Here is a 12,068-nt window from a genome sequence, read left to right on the forward strand (position 1 = left end):
CACCTTTATGTCCAAAATTCATGGATGGCCGGCAAAGCAAATGAGCATTGGACTGTTGGATATCAACACCTGTATTGCTTTGGCAGCAACTTGCCAATGTCCTGGCCATCACTTACTCTAATCCTGGTATTCATTTTTGTATATATCATCCTTTCCGGTCAACTAACTTGCCAATAGTTCATCTCAACATTGACATGGTTAGATATAACAAATCCCTTGACAAATATGAATCCAGGTCGAAACGAGAAACAAGAGCAAAGTCTTTTGGACAGATTCCCTCCTGAAGAACATTGTATCTTGGCAAAACCAAGTGTCATCATTGATTCCGGGGGCAGAATTATTGTCTGGTATTTGCCTGGAGCCATGACCAGCATGATAATGGTCTGTCATCTATTGGCATTCATTTTGTATTTCATCTCATCCGGGTGTATCCAGACAGATATGCATTGTGCTACAAACTCCATGGGCAATTTGCTGAACAATAGCATCACGACCAGCAAGCCTACTGAATGGCGGACTCACAAGTCCAATTTCTATCCGAGTTTGGATGAGAAGATCACCCCAGGTTGCATCAATATATCTCCAGGCTTGGTTTCAGCAAGGAAGAGAGGTACATCCTGTTCATATGAATTCAGGTTACCCATCTGAAGTGTCATAGAAATACGGTTTCCCAAATCTTGATCCAGAAGATGGTTTCTCACCTGATGTATCAGCCACATTAAAGGGAGTTGATGGTCACAATATCACGACCTCCCTCCAAAGGTCTGGTATCCTTGTCTCTGCTGCACTTCATGTCATGCATCCGGATCTCTATCTTGCTGGAATTCAAACCCAAGTCAGACTGGGTGAATGGGCGAGCCAGTATGAGTTGCATGATATGTGCTATCATTTACAACATTGGACATCTGTTTTCAATGTGGTGTCAGTCATTTGCAATCATCGGTCACCACCTCATAGAGATCCGAAATGTCGACCAGAGGCATTTGATATCATGACCACCACAGGTATTTACCATCCGGTCATCACGGATTTCATTAATCTTGGGATAAAATTCTTATATAACTCCGGGTCAATGTTGGCCTCATCGTGTCGGCTTGTGAGACATCATATGCATGTGGAGGAGGGCAACCGGATTGTTACTGCATGGTACATGTGAGATAGTATCCATAACTTTGTTGGAACTCCAAGAACAGAGTACGCAAAATATGGCTATGTGAAATATGGTGACCCGGTCAAGCAGAGTGCCTCTGTGTAGAGACGTTATTGTACACATTGTATACAAATTTTAGTCAGATGGCCCCTTGAGTACCTACCTGATCTATACTACATACTCTCATAGAGACTGGATGATAACTTTGACCGGATGTCTGGTGTCACATACTCCGGCCCACCTGTTTGCCTTAGGTACACACATACTAGGCCCACCTGTTTGCCTCGAGTACACACATACTCTGGCCCACCCTGTTTGCCTCGAGTACACACATACTCTGGCCCACCTGTTTGCCTCGAGTACACACATACTCTGGCCCACCTGTTTGCCTTAAGTACACATCCCCCAGCCCACCCATTTGCCTTGGGTACACACATAACCCAGCCCACCTGTTCGCCCTGGGTACACACATTCACCCAGCCCACACATTCATCCAGCCCATCCGTGTGTAAGTTGGGTACACACATCTGCCCTGTCCACCTGTTTGACCCATTACACACATCCGTCTGGTCAACATGCATACCCAGCCCATCCCTGTGCGAGTCCATATCTGTCCGGCCAACCTGCATACCCGGCCCATCTGTTTCCTTGTATGCATTTGGCCCATTCCTCTCCGGGAATCAGCCTCGGCCCATCCATGTGAGGTGGGTACACATCCGTCTGGCCCACTCACTTTATACCCTTGGCCCACCTGTTTGCCCTGGGTACACACATTCCTCTGGCCCACCTGTTTGCCTTGGGTATACACATTACCTCAGCCCACCTGTTTGCCCTGGGTACACACATTACTCTGGCCCACCTGTCTCCACTGCACACTGTATTCATTACATATAATGTCCTATATAGTAGTATATCTATATACCAATGTCTATACTTTTTACCCTTGGCCTACCCGTCTCCATTGTAAGACCGGATTCACCATAATGTCCTGTATACTAGTACATTCCTATACTACTGTCTGTATTATATACCCCTGGCCCATCCATTTGTCTCGGGTACACACATGACCTCGGCCCACCCATGTATCATGGTACAATTATTGGCATGGGCCCACATGGGATAGCCCGTCCCCATTGGTACATTGTCACGTTTGGCTGCCCATCTGAGACGGGTGAATTCACTGAAGGGGCTCTATGATGAACCGCGACACGATCACATGACCCGCACGTAACGGTATGACATGGACGCGAACGAAACAAACTTTGATTCTTGAGGTCTTGCTCATCATCATGAATGACAGCAAAATAGGACTGCTTGGACGCTGCAGCAGATGAAGTGGAAGGCTAATGAGCAATTAGCAGCATTCCCAATCGATGAAGAGACGGTTACCTTTGGACACGACCCGACATGCAGTGTGCGCCACTATGCCATTACCCAGAGATCAGCGCTCTGCATGCATAAATTGTATTTCAGGAAAGAAAGGTGCGTGAGTTGTTCATCTGAACTTACCAAGCCGCTGTAACTCGCAAGTAGGCGTTCCTTGTTGTTCTTGGCGACGCAGGCCTCACCATCGATGGCTGCCCCGTGATCCCATCTATTAACGCCTCACTTCCCACAACGAATCCCGTCTCTAATAGCTGCGAAATTGAAATACACAAGAAACATTTCATATCCTCCTACCTGCCCAAGCCGTTACGTTCTCCACTATACAACATCGATTCACCAGTAAAGCCTGAAAATAGCAGTGGCGGACGGAGGAAATTACGAACGAGCATGATCTACGGCGCTCAAGTATTACCCCTCGTGGAAAGCCCTCTTTAGATCCACTCGCAAACCTCTGCATTCTCCAGAGTCCACTCAAGCAGCCCATGCCTTCCCCACATAAACCCTCTGCCCTAAAGAACTCCCATGTCTCAGAACCAGAGTCACACTCCACGTGTTTTACAGGAGAATAAGGACCTTGTCATCCTCGAAAGTGTCGATGTCCAAGCCCTCTTCTACTCACCCCGCCTGTGCAACGACTGGGATCGGTTTCTGAAAAGTCTGGAGGACATGGGATTGGACTTTCATGTTGTGTTAGAATTCTGGGATCAATGTTGTTGTACTGTCAACTGGTGATATGCAGACAAGGGCATCAGCTGGCGCTAAAGAACGAAGGTACGAATCTCTTTGCGCCCATGATGGAATGCATGACAAAATAATTTTATCGCCGCCCATTCAGGTGACACTCTTGGATTGTATTTAACGTAGTAAAATGGTCATGACATGCACGAAGTGCGCGCAAGACTAGCGCGCATGACCGCTAAGAAAGAAGAGTCATTCAGCTGAAGATTCTCCGCACCGAACCGTACGACCCGGTACTTTTGACAGTCGTTGGCCGAAGAGAAGGTACTAGATTAAATCCTGCCGTTGGACATGCGTTGGGCCCGGCTATCAACTGCAGTCAGACAGCGAGGGTTGCTTATCGTGGAACAGACGTACATTCCATGTACACGTTTAGTTGAGACAGAGCGTCAGGTGCTGAAGGGCCCGGCCGATCATGAATTAAACTCAGTACTCGAATTTGTGATCTCCATCTGCTCGCCACTGTGAGTTCGGTAATGCCCTTATTCCGCTGCTGCATCAACGTTTTGCTACAAAATGTTGTTCCTTTTGTAAACGACGCTTTAACCCTAAACGCGCGTGCTTCTACTAGTCTAACTATAAGCATCGTAAAACCGCCATTTTCGCCGTCCAAACGACTCTGATGGGCTGGCTGTTTATGTGCATGTGACCACCCCAGATCTAGTTGATCGATCGATCGGATCATTACTTTGCTGTAAGCTGACGCTCGCCGTAACATATAAACTGTGAACAGGATTCAGATGGCTCTTCGGTATACTCTAACACAATGCGCCTGCTACCTTTCTGCTTCCTCCTTTACCTCTTTGGAGTTATCCAAGCTGTACCTACTACAAACACAACTAGTAGCAACGTTTCTGAAGCTGAAGTCCCATTATTCACAAATACTAGAACCATGTGGAACATCGTGTCCAGCTCACTTCTCACTATGTTTGCGTGTGTATATAGCGCCATTCACCCCAATATCCCGAGTCCTAAGGACAGCCTCGTTGTTATTCTGTGGCGACGACTTGGCATCATGATGATGGCACTAATTGCTCCTGAACTGATCGTCATATGGGCTGTGCGCCAGTGGATTAGCGCTCGCCATGTTACCAGACAGTTCAAGGAATCTGGACATTTCGGTGTTCCTCAGCCACAAGAGCAGCCTGGAGGTGGGCCGTGCCATTCGAAACTGTATACGTTTCTTGAGCAACTTACTATGCACGTCATTAGACTCGGATCATGGTTCCATTGACTTGGAAGCAACTGTAGAGCAATATAACGTCGAAGGTGAGCTCGACATTCTATTTTGCCGCACCCGGAGAATGACTCACCTGGTTCTCAAGACCCTGAAGGTGGCCCTACTGTTCCTTCGGAAATTCATATTACTTCAGCGCCCACTCCAGGATGTGGGGGTACATATGCTCAGGCTCTTGCGAAGCCATTCAAAAGATGTTCAAAGCCTATGTATCGGAACAATCTGAAGGCAAGTCCAATTCCGAGTACTCACCTAAATATTGACTCATCTACATTCGTAGATTATACATGGACTCATACACACAGTTTCTTTATGTTGATGGGTGGTTTCATGCTTTATGTGGACGGGAAACCCTACCTCACACTACGGCCTGATCGCATGCTCGAACTGATACATGACAAGTCTATCGACATCCCTACCCTAACAGTGAACCGGATTCATGACAAGAGCAAAGGAAATGCGATATCGAAAGGATTGATCATCCTTCAAGTGACTTGGTTTGTCATTCAGCTCATTACGCGTGCTATCTATCACCTCGAAACCACCCAGCTCGAAGTGGGGACACTGGCTTTTGCGGTTCTCAATTTTTTAAGTTATGTTGCGTGGTGGAACAAGCCTCTCAACGTGCAATGTCCATATCCAGTGTACTTGAAATCAACCGAGTCAAGGCCAGAGCATCACATTAAGTATGTATGCGCCTCAACAATTATACTGCTGTTGATTATGTCTGCCTTAGTGTTAATGAAGCAGAAGACCATAATTGGATTCTCACGATCTGGGATTCATACTTCGAAATACTAGGCGCGTCCGACTTCCAAAAGCTCCGAGTTCCAACATTTGATGGCAGTATCGCACTCGAACTTTTGGACCAGCTAGTTCTTGCGCTTGCTGGATTGCTTATGGCAACCATATTTGGCGGTGTCCATTGTATGGCTTGGTTTTTTGCCTTCCCCACATATCAGGAACAGGTCCTCTGGCGCATGAGCGCCATTGCTATATCTTGCACACCCAGCTGCGTTTTTGCATGTTTTCCAGTAATACTCTGCACACTAGTAGTCCTGCCGTATGCAACCATGATTTCATGGTTATTTATGTTCATAGTGTGTCCCATCCTGTACATCATAGGACGTGCCATCCTCTTGGTGCTCATGTTCACCACTTTACGCGATCTTCCTCCTGACGCATACAAGGCGGTGTCGTGGACCGCCTTGATGCCTCACTTGTAGTTCTTGGCTATAATGCCTGTGGGCGCAATGCATTTAGCTTGCTCAATATCAATGCTCGTGCACATGAACGAACCCGACATGAACGGCAGCGGAATTGTGCGGTTTTGGACACCGCGGCTGATGAACGAAGAGGTGGCAGGATTCCCAGTCGATGAGAAGGCAGCACGTTGACTTTGAACGCGACCTCATGTTGTAGTTTTCGCCATTATAGTTATTTCCCAGAGATCAGCGCTCTGAACGCAGAAATTGAGTATCTGGAAATATAGGTGCGTGAAGTAACTACCAAATGAACTTCACTGATGTGGTTGCTGAAAATTACTCCCGCCGAGTTCTATACAAGGCTAAGTCTGCTAGGATGGCTATTCTGTTTGTTCTACTTACCTGAGACTACCGGGATGAGCCCCGAGGAGATCCGCCTTTTGGGATGGGTTTGGAGGACAGTGTCAGGAATCAATAGCGAAAAATGATGAGATAGCGGGTCGATGAGTGCGCAGAAATACCTATCTCCGAGCATATTGAGAACTGCAATATGATTGCTGATACCAGGGATGAACAGTCGACGGATACACGCACGTATTTTGCACAACCCGACATTCACCGAAGTTGCTACCATTTTACACGCCGCTCATAAGGCTGCACGATAGCAATGTGTGTCATTCAATAAACGAGAGAAGCTCATGGTGCATCTATCATTAAGCTTTCGTCGCCGTCCAGAAAGCAGTTTTATAAACATATCCCAGCATAGACCGGGAATTACTCGTGTAAGTCGTGTCTATCGTTCGCTCATCCTGATAGCAGATCGCTCTCGTCAGATTTACACAGCGGAATGCGATATAAAGACTTACAGAGATCACAAAACCGATTTTTCGAGCCAGCATTTTGACTTCTTCGAGATCAAGTTCAATGGATGGATCATTGGTTGCATTATTTTCGAAGTGCCAGAGCAGCGGGCCTGATATGTGGTCAGCAGGAAAGCTGGGACAAAGCTACCGCTCTGACCCATGTTAATCCATACTCCACCAGGTGCCAATATCCTGTGAATTATACGAAGGTAGTTGACGATATTCTTTGCCTGAATTAGCTTCATTAGCATAAAATACACCTGAACGGAAACAAATCCCTACAGTATCAATAAAGAAACATGTCAGAACAGCGTCCCATTGCCCCGCCTGTGGTTCGAAATTGCCTTCTTCGTATTCTGTTCCATAAATCTCCTCGAAGTCGCCTGAAACGTTGAGAAGCCAAGATACTCAAAGGACCTGTCAATAATCATACCCGCAACCAAGGAAAATTCGAGCCAGCTGGTAGGGCCGAGGGAAGGACATCGGGTATTTTCACTGGGCGTAACATTGCTTCACGGTCAGGAAGGTTGGAGAAAGAATGGACATAAGGGTATATGGTGTATTGTCCAATCGCGTCAGTCCTGCGACCAGAATCAAATGTTTAGTCGCACACTCAGATCCCTGCTTTTCTTACCTATTTAAAATAAGATAAGAAGCAAGAAGCATGTAGTGAGAGAATTCATTTCCCTGACAGGCGAACCCTAGCGGACTGACTAAGTCCAAATCGGAAGAGAGATACACAAGCTCCGCAAACCTAAATTCGCAACATCATAAGCCAACCGGCCAAGGCCTGCACCAGGAACGAGCACCCGGATATTTTGTCTGGTAGAGTAATACGTTTATGTTGTCAAGAGGAAAGTTTAGAGCCTGAACTAACCTTAACTCCGGAGATGGTTTGTCCGAGAAATGCGCGACCAGCGCGTCTTTGATTGGCGTATAACACGTGTCCCGTTCTTCTTTTCCCTGGGATGCAAGCCCAAGTTACATAATTTGAAAAGGGGTAGAATTATAAGTTTACCTCTTGACTCCAGTCCCGTACGAATTGCTTCAGAGTGCTTCGCAACTTGTCCATGTCGAAGTCCGTAGGTTTGTACTTTCGCTGATACTGGCTGACAGCTCTGCGATCTGGGGTGACATTCTCATGGTCATGCGAGTGACTGTGGTGATGCGGGTGACCATGAGAATGTGAATGCGCGTCACCTGCACAACATTGGCATTGGTAAGCACAAATCGGATTCTGTCTCGCACAAGTACAAACCATGCGAAAGGTCATGAAAAGTCCGAAGGTCAGCATTATCATCACCTGCATCTTTTGGAAAGTCGAGATCATGGCCAAAGATCTCGGGGTTTGCAACAATCAGCTTCAAGAATTCTGCATTGTCCAGAATGGCTCTATCCACTTCTTGAAGTTTTTGTCGGTACCCAAGAACGTCGAGAAGTTCTTTGTCACCCTGAGAAAGTGTGTAGATGTCTTTTCGTCGCCTGTTATTGGCTGCTAGCTGAATGTGTCGGACAAGCAAGTTATTCATAAGGTGACAGTGTGGTGCATGATGATTAAGAATACCTACCGAATATTGGGCGTATTGCTGGAATGTTGCGATGACATTAGAAAAATGTTTTTGCTCCTCTTCGATGTCAGCGTCCGAGAATGTTTGGGACATTGTTCGAGAGACAAGTGTAAGTTCCACGAGGTAAGATCAACGTGATTCGAAGCAACCGAGTCAGAAAAGGGTACTTAATTATAGACACTATGGCACACATGGATGAGTCAGCGACTTCCGAATTCAACAACATCAAACAAAGTAGTCCCCACGAAGACTCGGACTCCTACTAGCACTGCTGCCAGTTGTGATATGACCGGTGTCGTCAGGTAATCTCCGTTGGCTCACTCAAATCTTATTGTTTAGACTTCTTTGGGTAATGCCGAGCAACAGCCATGACAATTGGCTTGACTACCTTGGCATAGCACCGTGACAGCTGCCAGTGGGCACTGACTACGAGTTCAACTTCATCTTTTTTGATAGAACTCGAAGATATACGAGGAAAGATCTTCGTTCCTGACACTATTTTTTGATGCATTCTATATGGCTGCCATAGTGCGGAGCTCCGTATCCAGTTTCCTTGCGCTGATAGTATCTTACTGGCACGCCCACTCGGTGACAGATCGCCTCACACATCTAGTCCTTATGACTTACGCACAGCATATGAGGCCCACGTGAATATATAATCTGGATCGATCCAATGCGCTCACCTTGCCTTCAGAATGCCTGGAGCAGCAATAACTATTGGACCAGCGGTGGTTGGATCGATGATCGCTGGCTACTTATTTGGGTGCTCGACAATGCAAACATACACTTACTATAAACGTTTTCCAGGTGATAGAAGAGTCTTCCAAATTTTGGTGTGTTATGCCTGCCTTGCTTCTAGTTAAAGCTAATCGAAGTAGGTGGCAGCCGTGATGTATGTATCGATGCATTTCGATATCGACTTCAAAGCCTGATTCATCTCAGGATGCTGACATTTGCACATATTATCTGCATCATGTATTGGACATGGACTCTAACCGTCACGGGTTGCGAGAATCCTGACGGTGTGACGATATTCTCCAGCTCTCGAGATGCAAATATCGTCCTGACACCTCTGATTAGCACTCTTGTTCAGGTAGGTAACGATAGATTCAAGTAAAAATCCATACCACTTAAATTTGCAGATGTTTTTTATCTATAGATTGTTCAAATTCTCAGGAAGCAAGATGCTCGCCGCGTTTTGTGGCATTTTCAGCATGTTGACTCTTACTGGCACTTTGGTAGATGCAGCCAAGGCACTAGACATTCCCACGAACCGAACAGGAAAAAACGCACTAAATTGGTTGACAATCCTGACTCTCGTTGCAGCTACTGTTTGCGATCTGGTAATCACGATCGGTCTGGTGTATTTCCTGCAGCGTGAACGCAGGCGGACCATATTTGACCAGTAAGCTGTACCATCTCAGGGTCTCTCCTCTCAACAATTCCTTCCAGAATACATAATATCGCTGTCCGTATAACTCTTTGGGTAATTGAAACTGGTCTTGCCACTAGGTGAGCAAACCTTGCATACGAAGGTTTGACCATGGTATTGATATTCACAGCATGTCTACTATTTTGGTTATTGTCCTCGTGAGTCCATCACGATTGTGATGAGCACTGCTGATGTCAATAGTTTTGTGCCACGAGGAACACTTGTGAGGCAGTTCGTCGTAGCTATGGAATCATATCTGAACCTTTCCACTTTAGTCTTGTGGACTGCTGTTTACAACGTTCTTGCTGATGGTGAGCATTGCTTTTCACGACCTGATTTACATGTGTTGCTTAATTTTAAATAGTTTATACAAATTCGCTTCTGGCCGCGTGAGTCACTTCAGGGGGATCAACCATGACTAGAGCTGTTAACGCGGATACAGACTCAATAGCCGTGAGACCACTTGCAGGCGGGATACTCGTGTTATCGAGGTTTCCACTGGTTGTGACAAATCACTCAACCCTATCAGCGAAAAATCGGAGGGTGTTAATTAGATTGCCGGTTTTCCCTGTCTATTTCACACCGCTCCCAAAGCTACTGTAATGCTGTGTAGATCCACCTTCAATAATGACCGACGATGAGTCGACAGCCACGGTAGTCATTGCTTCCGTGAGTCAGTGACTCAAATCTCGCTCAGGTTCGGCTCCTTGACGTGAGCGCAAATCAGATATGCTCCGCATTAGTCAAAGTCAGTCAGGCTATTGACTCATTTTCTCGAATAAAAATCTTGAAATTTCAGTTGCTCAAACTAACACTGCGCAAACTTTTTCCCTTCTAGTAAACACCACACAAACATGCCACCTCTCAGCACCAAAGCATGGGAGAAAAGGGTACGCTGTGCTTATTTTACACTGGGAGGCGCTCACTAAACATGTCACAGCATTCCCGTAAACGCAGTAATGGAACTGTCCTACGTCGAAACCCAGGACGCGGGGATAGCTCTACTTGGAAAAGCAGGGGCTACATTTGTGCGGCTGCAGTCGACGGTCATTTGGTCGATGATGTTCATGACGCTGAGGAATACGACTCATCAGAGGGTTTTCCCACTGTGTCATTTAGCACGTTTTCCCTCTTTGACGGCGCACAGATGGTACCCTTCAAGCGCCAGCGCAAAGGTAAAGCGCATTATATTTATCATAACCTGACCCAGAAAAAGTGCTGACCGAACTTTAACATAGCCAAGAGCCGACTGGGGGACTTTGAAATCCTTGATTCGAATCCCAAAGTCATACCCATGAATGATAACTGCAGCGATACCGACGAGGACGAGTGGGAGAAAGTGAATTTACCAGATATTTCTGGCGGACGCATGACATACTCGCACGCACTCCAAAGTCTAGACGAGGGTTGAGTCGGTAGAATCCGCGTACCATAGTAGCATACATACTACCCGAACACTTAACGTACATAGTAGGGTGAACATAATCGTTTGGTTGAGAAAATCAGGACAGAAAACTAAACAACCAACATCCATTCGACACAACATCATGCTCGTGACCTCGTCGCCCGCGTCGTGCGCTTCACCTCCGCCTCCTTCTTCCGCTCACCCTCATCCTCTTTCGAACTCGATGGGGTATTTTCCTTATCCACCGCTGTCACCGCACGCCTGCGGGTCGTTGATGTGCTCTTCGCCTTGCCAGGAACCATAGTATCGACATCCTCCTCTTTCACAGGTGCGGTCACCGCCCGTGTGCGTCTCGCCCTCTGTATGGGAGCCGGGGCTTCAGGCTGCGCGATTGAATCAAGGGGGTCATCCCCATCAGCATCATCGTCGCCTTCCGTACTACGCATCTTGCTCCGTGAGGGGCACGGGTTGCCGTGGTTGCGGCCTTTGGCTTCGCAAAAACTCGTGGGCGTGCCTTTGTTGGCTCAGATCGAGCAACTGGGACAGGGGTGGCACGACTGCGGGCCGCCGGGTTTTTTGAGGCCTGCAGGAGTGAAATGAGATGTTCGCGATAGGAAGAAGGAAGGAAAAGTACCGTTTCAACGTCTATTTTCGGTTTTCTTGCTGTTGTGGTAGTAACTATACGAGCCCTAGGCTCAGTACTGGCATCTCGCGTCTTTGACGCGGCAGCAGGCTCTTCGTCCTAAATAACATATGATCGGTCATCCACAAGACCTATCAAGAGGATGCATACCGAGTTATCAGTTGTGACCCCTTTGCGCGCACGAAGTAGACGCGCTCTCGCAGGTTTCTTTTGTGCGGCAGGTTGAGGTGGAATCTCTCGAATCTCGTCTTCGTCCGCTTCGTCTTCTGCATCTGGTTCAGCTACTGGCTCTGGTTCTGGCATTTTTGCTTTTCTTTCTCTTTCTCAGCACGTTTTGGAAGTGCAATTGGTACCCTTTTCGTAACCACTGTCTCCACACGCGAAACAGTCCTGGAAGTCGATGACTCCCTCTCCTTGGAAGCAGTAACCCCCGTGGCTGTA

General features: G+C 47.0%; 6 protein-coding genes across 6 annotated transcripts; 4 read left to right on the forward strand and 2 right to left on the reverse strand.

Annotated features, from left to right (window-relative positions):
- Positions 1-694: 694 nt before the first annotated feature.
- On the forward strand, positions 695-1,156 carry EDB93DRAFT_1095358 (uncharacterized protein; the record flags this gene model as incomplete). The annotated part of the gene is made up of 1 exon (XM_041446685.1): positions 695-1,156. A coding segment is annotated over one exon (462 nt), but the record flags the coding sequence as incomplete, so codon positions are not given.
- A 1,074-nt stretch (positions 1,157-2,230) lies between these two features.
- Positions 2,231-3,478, forward strand: EDB93DRAFT_1340627 (uncharacterized protein; the record flags this gene model as incomplete). The annotated part of the gene is made up of 7 exons (XM_041455456.1): positions 2,231-2,286; positions 2,459-2,564; positions 2,624-2,632; positions 2,684-2,941; positions 3,098-3,245; positions 3,281-3,307; positions 3,426-3,478. 7 exons carry the CDS (start codon positions 2,231-2,233, stop codon positions 3,476-3,478), a joined length of 657 nt encoding a protein of 218 aa, XP_041301810.1.
- Positions 3,479-4,040: 562 nt separating this feature from the next.
- Positions 4,041-5,737, forward strand: EDB93DRAFT_1234459 (uncharacterized protein; the record flags this gene model as incomplete). Its single annotated transcript, XM_041451336.1, has 4 exons — positions 4,041-4,361; positions 4,740-4,743; positions 4,792-5,197; positions 5,248-5,737. The coding sequence occupies 4 exons, from the start codon at positions 4,041-4,043 to the stop codon at positions 5,735-5,737; spliced, it is 1,221 nt and encodes a 406-aa protein (XP_041301811.1).
- A 244-nt stretch (positions 5,738-5,981) lies between these two features.
- Positions 5,982-8,240, reverse strand: EDB93DRAFT_1265557 (N2227-domain-containing protein; the record flags this gene model as incomplete). The annotated part of the gene is made up of 11 exons (XM_041454234.1): positions 5,982-6,525; positions 6,583-6,689; positions 6,737-6,809; positions 6,862-6,951; positions 7,013-7,160; positions 7,214-7,280; positions 7,334-7,401; positions 7,457-7,542; positions 7,598-7,779; positions 7,838-8,078; positions 8,148-8,240. 11 exons carry the CDS (start codon positions 8,238-8,240, stop codon positions 6,430-6,432), a joined length of 1,251 nt encoding a protein of 416 aa, XP_041301812.1. The 3' UTR covers positions 5,982-6,429.
- Positions 8,241-8,403: 163 nt separating this feature from the next.
- EDB93DRAFT_1182218 (uncharacterized protein) lies at positions 8,404-10,248 on the forward strand. Its single transcript, XM_041450683.1, has 10 exons — positions 8,404-8,980; positions 9,026-9,039; positions 9,090-9,240; positions 9,290-9,552; positions 9,600-9,659; positions 9,710-9,737; positions 9,781-9,802; positions 9,855-9,890; positions 9,944-9,968; positions 10,022-10,248. Exons 1-10 carry the CDS (start codon positions 8,843-8,845, stop codon positions 10,131-10,133), a joined length of 849 nt encoding a protein of 282 aa, XP_041301813.1. The 5' UTR covers positions 8,404-8,842; the 3' UTR covers positions 10,134-10,248.
- An 876-nt stretch (positions 10,249-11,124) lies between these two features.
- EDB93DRAFT_1108654 (uncharacterized protein) lies at positions 11,125-11,930 on the reverse strand (the record flags this gene model as incomplete). The annotated part of the gene is made up of 4 exons (XM_041447869.1): positions 11,125-11,367; positions 11,424-11,567; positions 11,619-11,726; positions 11,778-11,930. The coding sequence occupies 4 exons, from the start codon at positions 11,928-11,930 to the stop codon at positions 11,125-11,127; spliced, it is 648 nt and encodes a 215-aa protein (XP_041301814.1).
- Positions 11,931-12,068: the final 138 nt, after the last annotated feature.

This window comes from Suillus bovinus, assembly GCF_016758785.1.
Source record: "Suillus bovinus strain UH-Sbo-P2 chromosome Unknown EDB93scaffold_114, whole genome shotgun sequence".
Classification (NCBI taxonomy): domain Eukaryota; kingdom Fungi; phylum Basidiomycota; class Agaricomycetes; order Boletales; family Suillaceae; genus Suillus; species Suillus bovinus.

What these genes read in the sequence shown, in the direction of transcription:
- EDB93DRAFT_1182218 (XM_041450683.1), top strand. Translation starts at nt 8,843, where the DNA reads ATGCCTGGAGCAGCAATAACTATTGGACCAGCGGTGGTTGGATCGATG. An exon ending in TGATTAGCACTCTTGTTCAG is followed by an intron (nt 9,241 to 9,289) that starts GTAGGTAACGAT and finishes TTAAATTTGCAG; the next exon opens with ATGTTTTTTATCTATAGATT. An exon ending in CTATTTTGGTTATTGTCCTC is followed by an intron (nt 9,738 to 9,780) that starts GTGAGTCCATCA and finishes TGATGTCAATAG; the next exon opens with TTTTGTGCCACGAGGAACAC.